Raw genomic sequence first — 12,065 nt, 5'->3', positions numbered from 1 at the left:
GCAGTCGGACCCCATTATTGGGATTAAGTATTAATTTCCCCAAAATTAAGTCTTCTTTCGCTACCTAGCAACGAATATTTGCTGCTGCAAAGGCTGTTGGATCTGTCAATCAACTCCGCATCAGAAATTATTAAAAAGGATTTTGCGACCATCGAGATATGACTTGACGGTAACTAAAGCTCCTAGCGAGCTTACTTAAAATTTAAAATTCACTTGAAACATGTCTTGGTTTGAATCACTATACGTACATGCAGTGCATAAATTTAAAAATTCACTTGAAGCATGTCTTGGTTTGAATCACTGTACGTACATGCAGTGTATAAATTTAAAATTCACTTTAAGCATGTCTTGGTTTGAATCAAGTTGATGAGAATCTAATAGGAGTATCCATAGGATAAATAAAAAAAGAAAAAACAAGTATTTTCCTATAGTTGACATTTTCTGGACATAGTTGAACGTTAGATAGCATAAATTATTGATCCGCTGCGGTGATTTCGTCAACGTCAAAATGGTCCATAATATATTGGGTGGGTGAGTGGCATGGACACAAGTAGCGCGAAAAAGTGAATATCATGAAACTATCAATCTTAGGCTGCATCGTCCTTCTTGGGCATGTCCTCTCCGTTGGAGCCGACGTCCACTCCTACGATTTCGTGGTAAGCTTCTGAGACTTAATCAAATAGTTGTCTACTGAGACTGACATTCCGGCTTCGCGTTGGGCAATACCTAAGCCACATGGATTGCGAGGGCGGCACCCTCCGCATTATTCTACCTTTCTCTCTCGGGTTCTACTGAGATCGTAAAAGTTATGCACGCAATGCTTAGTACTCCTGAGTATGTAACACTGTACGTGGTTTATGTTGTTTGCAGTTGAAGGAAACTAATGTGACAAAGTCATGTTTAACCAAGAGCATCCTAACGGTGAACGATAGACTTCCTGGTCCGGTGATTAGAATTCGCAAAGGGGACACCGTGTATGTGACTGTGTATAATCAAGGAGATTACGGGATCACTCTTCACTGGTAAGCAACGCAACATCTGCATGTACTCATTTCATGATTACAACTGCATAGGTAGTAAGACAATCTGTCCTAACAAGTCCGGTGTGAGTTGTCGAGAACAGTCAAGACGCACCTGTTTTGACATGAGTATGAAACTCATGGTTTATAGTTTTGGGTGCGGAAGAATAATATTTTGTTTTTAAAAAATTTTCAACTCTACTCAATTCAACCCACTTATTTTCAATTCAACAATACAATTATTATTTTTTTCATTTTTAAAATATTTTTTAATCATTCAATTCAATTTTTAATATTAAATTCTTTCAACTATTCATTACATTTTCACAATTCAACAACACAATCATTACTTTCTCTCAACTATTCATTACTTTTTCACACTTTTTCTTATAATTCAACAATACAATAGTTACAAACCAATTAAACTCAAAACTCAAGTCAAGTCAATAACCAAATACAGATTTAGAGTTGAGTTGAGTTGAATTTTAGTTTTAACTGGTTTATAACGATTGTGATGTTGAATTATGAGAAAAAATATGAAAAAGTAATGAATAGTTAAGATAAAGTAATAATTAAGTAATGATTGTGTTGTTGAATTATGAGAAAAAATGTGAAAAAGTAATAAATAATTGAGATAAAATAATAATTAAATAATAATTATATTGTTGAATTGAAGATAACTGAAGTTAAGATCAATTGAGTTAAAAAATATTTAAAATTCAAACACACCCTAAAAAAGTCTGGCTCATCGTAATCAGCAGTTGAGGGCGGATAATACGCATCTCTCAATGGTCAATTATCCCCTGCTCAAGTGTGCAATAAGAAGTCTACTTTGTCTTTATGAGCCCATGCAAGTACAAAAATAAAGTACGTGACAGCAAGTGTCTTATGGCCTGTTTGGTTTCCCAATGGTATTTTATAATCACAATTCTAATTTTAATTCTACTCATTACAAAACAAAATAACTCATACAAAGTCAAAGAGTGAGCCCCATTTATACCACTTTTTTCCTCAACAAAACAACATAACACATACAAAGTCAAAGGTGGATCCCATTTATACCACTCAAAATCAAAATTAAAATCTAATTTTAAAATTCTACTATGAAATCAAACGCAATATAAGCCTTCCACTGTCATGTTCAGGAGCAGGAGTTGAGTCTTGTTGACCAATATTAGGAAAAAAAAATTCTTGACTAGATTATATATTTGTGCTCACCTCTTTTAAGCTCGATTTTTTAAAATGAATATGTGCTTATCAATATGTGTAGTCCCAGTGAAAATTTATAGTTTTGAAACTTTAGTAAGACATAATTGAAGAAACCATTCACAGGAAAATAGGTTCAGTTGTTATTTACGGATCGGGGTGAAGGGGCAATTGGTACTGCTTAATATAATGGAAGCCGCCCCATACCCACCCCAACACCTCTCATCCCAAGAAGCTTAGTTTTGAAAAAAAATATGTAAAAATATTTACAAAGTTTAAGGACTTGTTTACTTTTAGAAAAAACTTTTTTATTTTTCTTCTTCTTTTTAAAATTTATTTCTTTAAAGAAAATTGAGAAATCAGGTTTACAAACTCAAAATTTAGAATTTTTAACTTTATATTCAATATGTAATAATCACTGGAGACTTTCCAATTAAAGGGAGGATAATTGAAATAATTAAAAGGGACAAAAATAATTGATAAAAAACCTTCAAATAAAAGAAAATAAAATTTAAAAACTATAAAAAAATATTTCTCTAAATTGCTTTTGAATTTGGGGAATTTAAAAAAATCTCTTTTCCTAAAAATATGTTTTTCATTTTAAATAGATAAACACATTTTACGCTTTTTCATTTTTTATAAAAAACATTTCTCAAAGTAAACAGTTCTTAAAGTTTTTACCCCATAAAAATAAATCTGCCCCTTTATTTTCTTACAATACCCTAGAAAAAATTAAAAATATATGTACTCAGTATAAAAAATTTCTGAATTTACGCATTATTTCAGAATTAAAATTTTGATTTTGACTAATAAAATATTTCTTTTGTCTCTATCATTTTATCTATACACTATATAGTTTTTACCAAAAACAAAACCGAGTACGGTTTTAAACGTCCCAAAAAAAAAATTATTGGAAGACTTGAGGAATTTGTCCAAGTGTAGAGGCAAAACACAACGTGCCGAATCGAAATTAAAAAGGTATTGTATTTCACTGATAGAACTTACGTGCTTATTTATTTAATTTTATTTCTTATTTCTATTTTAGACTTATGGGTCGTCCTTATTTAAAAAATAATAATAAAATACTTTTCTTATTACCTAGCACTTCGAGTAATTCCCAGCCTCATACCCAGTTCTTTCCCTTCACAAAGTGGCATTACGCACTGAGCAACAAGATATTTTTCATGACTTTAAAAAAAAATTAGTGGAATACTTTTCTTATTACCTAGCTCTTCGAGTAATTCCCAGCCTCATACCCAATTCCTTCTCTTCACAAAGTGGCATTACGCACTGAGCAACAAGATATTTCTCATGACTTTGACAGGCACGGAGTGAAGCAGCCCCGAAACCCATGGTCGGACGGACCGGTATTCATCACACAGTGTCCGATTCTACCGGGATCGAACTTCACCTATGAAGTTATGTTCTCGGATGAGGAAGGGACCCTCTGGTGGCATGCTCACAGTGACTGGTCGCGAGCAACTGTTCATGGTGCAATCGTTATTTTACCCAAGGAAGGAACCACTTATCCTTTTCCGGAGCCTGACGGCGAAGAGATAATCGTGCTAGGTAGGTGAATAGAATAATGCTCTACATAAGTTCGATAGGTAATTTCATTCCTAGGTAATACGTATACTTCTGTCATTTAATTATTGCAAGAAAATAAAATAAAAATGCAGGCTCTTGGTACAAAGGGGATTTAAATGCAGAGGTGGACGAGGACATGGCAGCCGGGACCGACGTGCCCCATTCAGTTGGTTACACAATTAACGGCGAACTTGGAGATTTTACTAACTGCTCCGATGGTATATAATATATACTCTGATCCTCTAGCTCGCTACTATAGTACTGGTACATTTATCATTCATATATAAACTAGAAGGATGGAGTGATTTGACTAAGAATCTCGTTCTCGTCATAGACACGACGTATCGTCTGTTCATCGACTATGGAAAGACATATCTTTTGAGGATAGTCCATGCAGTAGTGGATGCGGAGCTCTTCTTCTCAGTAGCAGGACACAATCTCACGGTTGTAGGGATGGACGGCGCGTACGTAAAGCCAATAGTAACAAGCTATATCATGATAAGCCCGGGACAGACGATGGATGTCCTTCTTACAGCTAACGGGCCTCCCGGGCTGTACTACATGGCCAATCGACAGTTTTCAAGCGAGGACCCTGATGTCACAGGATTCGATCATAGTATTGGATCTGCGATCCTGCAGTATAGGGGAGACTACAATGTATCGTCCTCCCCAATTTTCCCGCAGAGCCTTCCCCCATATCTGGATCTTCCAGACGCGATGAGCTTTATAAAGCAACTAAGAAGCCTGGCGAATGAGGATTACCCCATAAGTGTCCCAACAAATATAACCACAAGAATGTTCATAACAGCGTCCATGAATGTGCTCTGCCGAAACAAAACAGGCTGCACTACAGCCATTGGAAATATACTGTCCGCTAGCATGAACAACATCAGTTTTGCCAACCCGAGCGTAGACATACTCGACAGCTACTACAGGTTCTCTTTCTCTCTCAATTCATTCTAATATATTCAAGCTTGACTTTGATGCTAAGCAAATACTCCATTTATTCGTACATCATGTGATATAAACATATGTTCTGCAACACAAAAACAATAGAAATACATGTGGAATAAATGTCCATAGATTAAGCAAGTACACAGAAAGACCGTTTGCTGGATATTGATACACATTCTCTGATACATTTTTGCAGGAACATAACCGGATTTTACACCACAGATTTTCCGGATTGGCCATTAACTGCGTTCAATTACACAGCGGATGATTATGACACCGATGCGGTTTTTACAGATCAAGGGACAAAGGTCAAAGTTCTAAATTACAATGAATCTGTGGAGATAGTGTTCCAAGGCACTAGCGTACTTAGCGGTTCTATGAATCACCCAATGCACATGCACGGCCACAGCTTCTATGTGCTTGGATTTGGGCACGGGAATTTTAACGACGAGACGGATCCTAAAACATATAATCTGGTCGATCCTCCTAAAGTTAACACATTTGGAGTCCCTAAAAATGGATGGCTTGCCCTTAGATTCACTGCAAATAATCCAGGTAAGCTTTGTTTTATATATATATATATATATATATAGACAATAAATATATATGTTTTACATCTAGAAATTTACAATTGATATTTGGGTGGATTTGAGCAGGCGTGTGGTTTTGGCACTGTCACCTAGATCGGCACATGACTTGGGGTATGGACGCAGTTTTCATAGTGAAAAATGGAGATACTGAGGAAACAAGTCTCCGTCCGCCCCCTCCCGGCATGCCTCCTTGCATTGGTTATCCAGATAACTCAATCAGGAGATGGACAGATGCAAATGAGGACATGGTACTTTAAATTAGTTTTATCGACTCTGCATAATAAACGCATTCCCAAGAAAACTCCACCAGAAAAAGATGTTCCAATAAAGTTTAGGTAAGAGTTCCTATTTTGTATCAATTGCATTGGTAATTCAGTTAGTTGTGATGGGAATTCAGTTATAAATAATTGCATTGGTAATTCCAATTATTTTGTTTGTTTTAATTCGTTACGGTAATCGCAATTATGGGTGAGGCTAATAATTTATGATAGAGGTTGAATGCCGCTGACCAAACTCCACCTCCGGCAACGAAAAACATCATTTGCCTATGCTTTTAACTTGACTTTCGCCATGGCCGAAAAAAAGAGAAAAATATAGTTTTAGGGCACTGCCTTTAATTACTTTGCTACTTTCATTCCCCATTCTGTATATATATATTTAATATTTTTGTTCACTACCTTATGCCACTTTTCTATTTCCATTTTTCAAGACTTTTTTCCGTTAGATATGCAGACGCGTAAATTTTTTTTTGGCTATATTGCTTATGTATAATACTGTAAGGTTTATTTAAAAAAAAAAGGTTGGATTGTTAGTCAAACTGAACCGATTAATTAATTCAATAACAACTGTGAACGCATATTCCATCTCAAAATCTCCTCTTCTCTTCACCTTCATCCAATTCCATGCTTCCTCTCTCTCTTCTGTCCATCTTTTCCATATCAGTGCTGCCAAATATAAACAGTACCCAAACAGGAGCACGATTGATTCAGATAGATTGCGTTGAGTCGAAAGTTACTGATGTGGGAAATTGAGGGTGCGTGCTAATGGCGCAAGGGAATTTGAGTTCAAGGCCAAAGAGGATAGGAACTAACTCCAAGCAAGCTCGAGGAGGAAACAAGGCTAGCAAGCCGAAAAGAAAGAAAATCGAGAGTTTCTAGAATACAAGTAGGCATATAATTAATTGCAATTCATCCCGTCATCACTATAGTTTTATTGTTGGACCTGGACTTCAACCAAATTCTGATCTATTTTCTCAATTCTCCTAACTGCACGGTCATTTATCATCTCTCTTCTATTCTCTTCAATGCGACGAAGATTTGTTATATTATAGAGATGAAAGAACATGTCCAACGGAGTAAGAAGAGGCACTATGTAATGTAAATGAGATAAAAGATTTTGCAATTTATTTTTTATTATAAATAAATTCATATCTAGTATAATGAAATAAAAATAATAATAGAGGTATAAATTGCCATGTCTTGGTGTCTTTTGGCGTCGACCCCATGTCTACTTTCCAAGTCAGAGCAGATAATGGACAAAGTTACGAAATTGTGAAAAAGAAAAGAAAAATCAAAGTTGATGGGTCAAAACAGAAAGATCGTGAAAAATAATTGATGAAAATAGAAAAACAAAATAGAAAACGAAAATAAAAAGTGACCAAAGATAGTGGGAAAAAAAACTATAGTTTTTTGAGAAAAAAAGTGAAATGACTTTCACCGCTGCTTTATTCTATTTAGTACTAGTCAATCTAATCGCACTTTATGCGAAATTATTATTTCCGACAAATTTCAGTATATTCTATCATTTAATTTGATTTTAAAATTTTAATTAGTGTATGATTATATAGAACTTCTTGATTTTCAAATTAATAGTGAACATAAAATATTATTAAATACAATGCATTGAAGTAACTTTATTAGAATACTTAAATAACTAAATTTCTATGTATTTTCTAACTATACTAATGAAATCAAATTAACATATTTATTTTAATTAAAATTTAGGTGCACAATTAGGAAGTTTCAAAAACTTTTAAATTTTTAACATCAATATTTTAAAAGTGGTACTCTGATTTCTAAATTTCACATCTTCTAAATAATAATATCGATTAATCATATAATTTAAATTTTTGAACTCTAAGAATATTTACTTAGAATTTAATTAAAATTATTTACTTTTTAATAAGGAAAAATAGCCTAAAAATGCGTAAAGTTTTAACTATTTTCGGATATATCAATTTTTAAAATATTGACCTGAAAACGCACAACGTTTCATTCGGTTGTCACATCTACCAAATCATTAATAACTCCGTTGAATGTGTTGATGTGGCAGATAATGATGTACACGTGGTGGATGGAGTCTTATGTGGCCCATCTCCAAGATTAAAAAAAAAAAGCCTAGAAATTCACAAAGTTTCATATTTGTTTCAAATCTACTATTTTTTAGAATTTTAACTTGAAAATTCACAAAGTTTCATTCTGTTACCACATCTACCAAATCGTTAATTTCTATAATAAATATGCATACATGGCCTCTCTCCTTGATGAAAAATAAACAAAATAAGAATATAAAAGAAAAAAGAAAAGGAAAACCAGAGGAAAGGAGAAGAAAGGAGGAAGTAGAAGAGGAAGGCAGCGACAACTGTCATCTACTACCTACTTTGATCGCCTATCCACGCTTCGATTACCTCAACATCAACTTCTTCTTAAAGTTTGACTAGTTTTTCTTGTTCCTACCTGGTGAATTTTGTTGGCACTGGCGAGAAAATTTTTAGACGAGCTCTTTAATTGAATTTTTTCATTTTGTTCTGTAGCTTCATATTGGTTTTGTTATCTTCGGAGTCCTTACTCCTCTAAACATATTAAGGGGGAAATCTTTTTTGTTAATACTTCTTTTTTTTCTTTTTCTTTTTTTCTGTATGAACCTTGGAATTTGGAAGCCCAATTTGACTCTAACCAATCCAGTTATGTTGGATCAATCCCACTTAGTGGTAAAGACAGAGAGACAAGTAGTGAGGTTAAGACAGAGGGGGAGACATGGTAGTGAGGTTGAGAGAGAGAGAGAGAGAGAGAGAGAGAGAGAGAATGAGAAAAGAGAGAGGGGGACTTAGCTCGAGTTGGTGAAGCTGGGCTCGACTACGAGCTGAAGAAGGAGAGCAGAAAGCAGCGTTGAAGATGAAGAACCACATGCACCTTGGGCAGAGGTGGAGCTCGAGTTGTTGTTGCATTCCTCTTCCCTTTCTAAAAATCTCTTTACATTTTCGAGCAAGCAATTAGTTGGGAAAATTTTATTTTAAGTTTTAATTTAAATTTATAAGTTATTTCACTCTAATATAAAATTTTAAAATCCGATATATTTTCACACACGTAAGATAGTAAACCATATACATTTAAATTGTCTCAAAATCCATGATTTTTGAATTAATTAATTTCTTTTCAATTATAATATGAATATTTATGTTTTAACTTAAATTTATAACTATTTCACTCTAATATGTAAATTTAAAATTTGATACATTTTACATACAAAAGATAATAGAGTATATAACTTTATATTATTTCAAAACCTATGTCTTTGAATAATAAACTTCCTTTTAATTAAAATATTTAATATTTGCTTTTATATTTTAAGTTAAATATGTAAATAATTTTACCCTAATATAATATGTTAAAATTCGATATATTTTTATATACATAAGATAGTAAAATATAATGTCAAATTATTTTGAAATCACAAATTTTGATTAATTTGCTTCCTTTTTTGAATATTTTTGTTTATTTTGAGTTTTAACTTAAATTTGGAATTATTTCACTCTAATATACTAAATTAAGATTTCATATATCTTTTATATACATAAGATAGTAAATATATGATTTTAGATTATGTCAAAATCAAGATTTTTGAATAATAGTTTCTTTTAATTATATATTGCATATTTATATTTATTTTGGGTTTTAACTTAAATTTGTAATAATTTTACTATTGTGCTAAGTTAAAATTTGACAATGACCTATGTTGTGATGAAGGGATATTTGTATGATCCGATCGATTGCGTAAAGCTCCTCGTAGGAACAAAGAGAAGCATATCTATTATATATCTGATAAGTACCAATATGCAATGGGGGATTGATCCTATATTTTTGGATAGGTGGCTACCATGCGATCTTCGGGACCACACTCTATATGGTTCGCACAAAAGTAATTATAGAACACCCAAGACACTTCAAGAAACACACGTCATACAACAGTCGGCTGAAAAATCAGCTCACAGAACCTAGGAATTTTCCATGACATTGTCACATCCCATCACTCTTTTTTTTTTTTGTGAAAAAGGCACCATCACCTCTTTCATTATTAAAAATAATGAAGGAAAATATGCCCAAACAAGGCAAGCCTGATGCCTCCATAGAGAGCGAGGCTGTGAGTTACTGAGCTGGGGCGGCCGTGCCCTTACCCTTAGTTTGCATGACATATATTATTAAATTTTCAATGAGTTTATACAGATTTGGACTCATTTTTACTTTAATAACTCAAATTGATAAGTGGCGGAATCTAATCTTATATTAACCCATATATTTTTCTGTAAATAATTAGTGGGACAATAGTTTTTATCTCTTAACATATATTACAAATACGTACTCCCTAATCAAAATGACATATATTACATCCATGAGTTATTTCTTCATCTTGAATCCTCCCATAGCTGGTTAGCAATTGAATCACAAATGACAGCCTTTCGGGATGTTTGGTTCATGTCTGTTTATAGTTCTTGTTCTTCTACGGTCGGATTGTGCGCTTCATCCTCATAACATGTATCCTGTATCTTCAAATAATGTATCCAAGCTAACCTGCATATTAAATTATAGGGACACAACAAAACATGCTAGAATAATATTTCCTTGCCAGCGAATGGGAAAATTGGGCATCAGGTTTAATATAGCAAATCGTTTCTTCAATACAACAAAGCATCGTTCACTAATGTTGCGGACGGATGAATTTCATTGACTGAAAAGTTCGTAAACATTAGTTGGTCTTAAGTCAGCCACAAAAATCATTTTGGTGATATCGTTCCTTGATAAGAAGCCAAGAAGCTTGGCATATTTGCAACCAATATGGACTAGGTAATATTGGTCTGCAAGAAAAAAGAAATTATAATCATTACGAAATAATAAATACGATATTGCATATGAAACACGAGTCTTAAATCATATCCCGCCATCGATTGGTCATGGATAATTATTTTCAGATTTAAGGTTGCATCCATGAAAATGCTTAAATTTTTTGTCCTGCCCTCCAAGCCGATTCTAGTGTACATGAACATCATATTATGTGAACATCTGGCCATGACATTTTGTTTAATGTGATATTCCGTCCTTGATAAAGTACATATTTAGATGTTAAGTCATAAGAAGCTACGTGAGTCCCATCAATGGCATCTATACAATCCTTATATTATATTATATTATATTATATATATATATATATATTATAGTCATGTAACCCTATATTTTGAAAATATATGATATAAAATAAATCATCAAAAATTAAAATTCATGGGAAATCAGGGAATTTTACTGGAAATTATCATACTTACATACTGATATTTGGATATATATATATATATATGCATGTAATTAGAAATAGTATGTAATTACGAAAATTTTGAAATAACTAATACAAGTACGGACACCATTTCTGATTTTGTCGAATCTCTGGCTGCACCCCTCTGATATCTCTTGGCTTGATAATTACTTGTGATAAGTTGCAGATTGCCCTTTGTACCAGTCGAAACGAGCGGGACACAGTTCCTGTGAAATGTTGGAATCAATTGAAGCTCGGAGCACAAACAAAAGTAAAAAAAACTTCATTTCTTTCATAGAAATGGCGTCCTGATGGGTCCGACGGGGTACTAAGGGCAATATGCAACTTATCTCAAGAAATTATCAAACCAAGAAATATTATAGGTGTGCACTTAGAGTTCGATAAAATGGGAAGAGATACCCATACTTTAAGGTATTATCCATTTCAAAATTTTCTAAATTACGTACTATTTGTAATTATGCATAATTATATATTCGCACAAGAGTCATACCCGTTATGCACGGTATCACGTAAACTTTCTATATGATTTTTATTTCTTAAATTGTAATAGGCTTGTATAGTAGTAAGGGATCGAAGTAATCTATTACTGAGGAAATGATCTTGATGCAGTGGCACAAGATGTCGTCCGGAACCAAGAGAATTTAGGTTCGATTTTCACTAGTAAAACTTATGTGTCCCTTAGTTAGTTTTATTTTATTTCCTTGTATTAGATTTATGTGCTTTCCTTATTTTCAAAAAAAATATTACTAATATAATAAAAATCATGTCATGGCATGTCTCTGTCTCCGTATCCACCTCGTAGCCTATTGTACCTCTTACTGAGAGAATGACAGAGTTGCTTTAATGAAACCCCCATCGAAATTTCCTTCCCGCCGGCCCATCACCTACTCGTCAATCCTCTGATAGCTGTTGTTCCCTCTCCACCCTTTGCAATCTGTTCTATAGATCCCAGAGAAAAATAATGATTTGAACGTCAGGCAGAGATTAGAGAAAGAGACAATGGAACGGAAGGAGAGCATTGTTGTCGGGAAGAGGGAGAAAATTGTGAAAAGAAAAAGAGAGAATATTTATATCTTCTGACTAAAATACCCAAAAGAATTATTATTTT

The 12,065-nt window shown here is 33.5% G+C and overlaps 1 protein-coding gene across 1 annotated transcript; it reads left to right on the top strand.

Annotated features, from left to right (window-relative positions):
• The first annotated feature begins 509 nt into the window (after window positions 1-509).
• Window positions 510-5,784, top strand: LOC116209566 (putative laccase-9). The gene is made up of 7 exons (XM_031543235.1): window positions 510-656; window positions 871-1,022; window positions 3,550-3,794; window positions 3,905-4,030; window positions 4,147-4,747; window positions 4,963-5,321; window positions 5,423-5,784. The coding sequence occupies exons 1-7, from the start codon at window positions 573-575 to the stop codon at window positions 5,611-5,613; spliced, it is 1,758 nt and encodes a 585-aa protein (XP_031399095.1). The 5' UTR covers window positions 510-572; the 3' UTR covers window positions 5,614-5,784.
• Window positions 5,785-12,065: the final 6,281 nt, after the last annotated feature.

The sequence above is a fragment of the Punica granatum genome, chromosome 5 (genome assembly GCF_007655135.1).
Source record: "Punica granatum isolate Tunisia-2019 chromosome 5, ASM765513v2, whole genome shotgun sequence".
In the NCBI taxonomy this organism is placed as follows: domain Eukaryota; kingdom Viridiplantae; phylum Streptophyta; class Magnoliopsida; order Myrtales; family Lythraceae; genus Punica; species Punica granatum.
The sequence above is the reverse complement of the archived record's forward strand: the minus strand, read 5'-3'. Positions and strand labels throughout refer to the sequence as shown.

Excerpts from the sequence above, each read along its gene's own strand:
- LOC116209566 (XM_031543235.1), top strand. The coding sequence starts at position 573 with ATGAAACTATCAATCTTAGGCTGCATCGTCCTTCTTGGGCATGTCCTC. Across the intron at positions 657-870 it reads TCCACTCCTACGATTTCGTG|TTGAAGGAAACTAATGTGAC; the intron begins GTAAGCTTCTGA and ends TGTTGTTTGCAG. Across the intron at positions 4,748-4,962 it reads ATACTCGACAGCTACTACAG|GAACATAACCGGATTTTACA; the intron begins GTTCTCTTTCTC and ends ACATTTTTGCAG.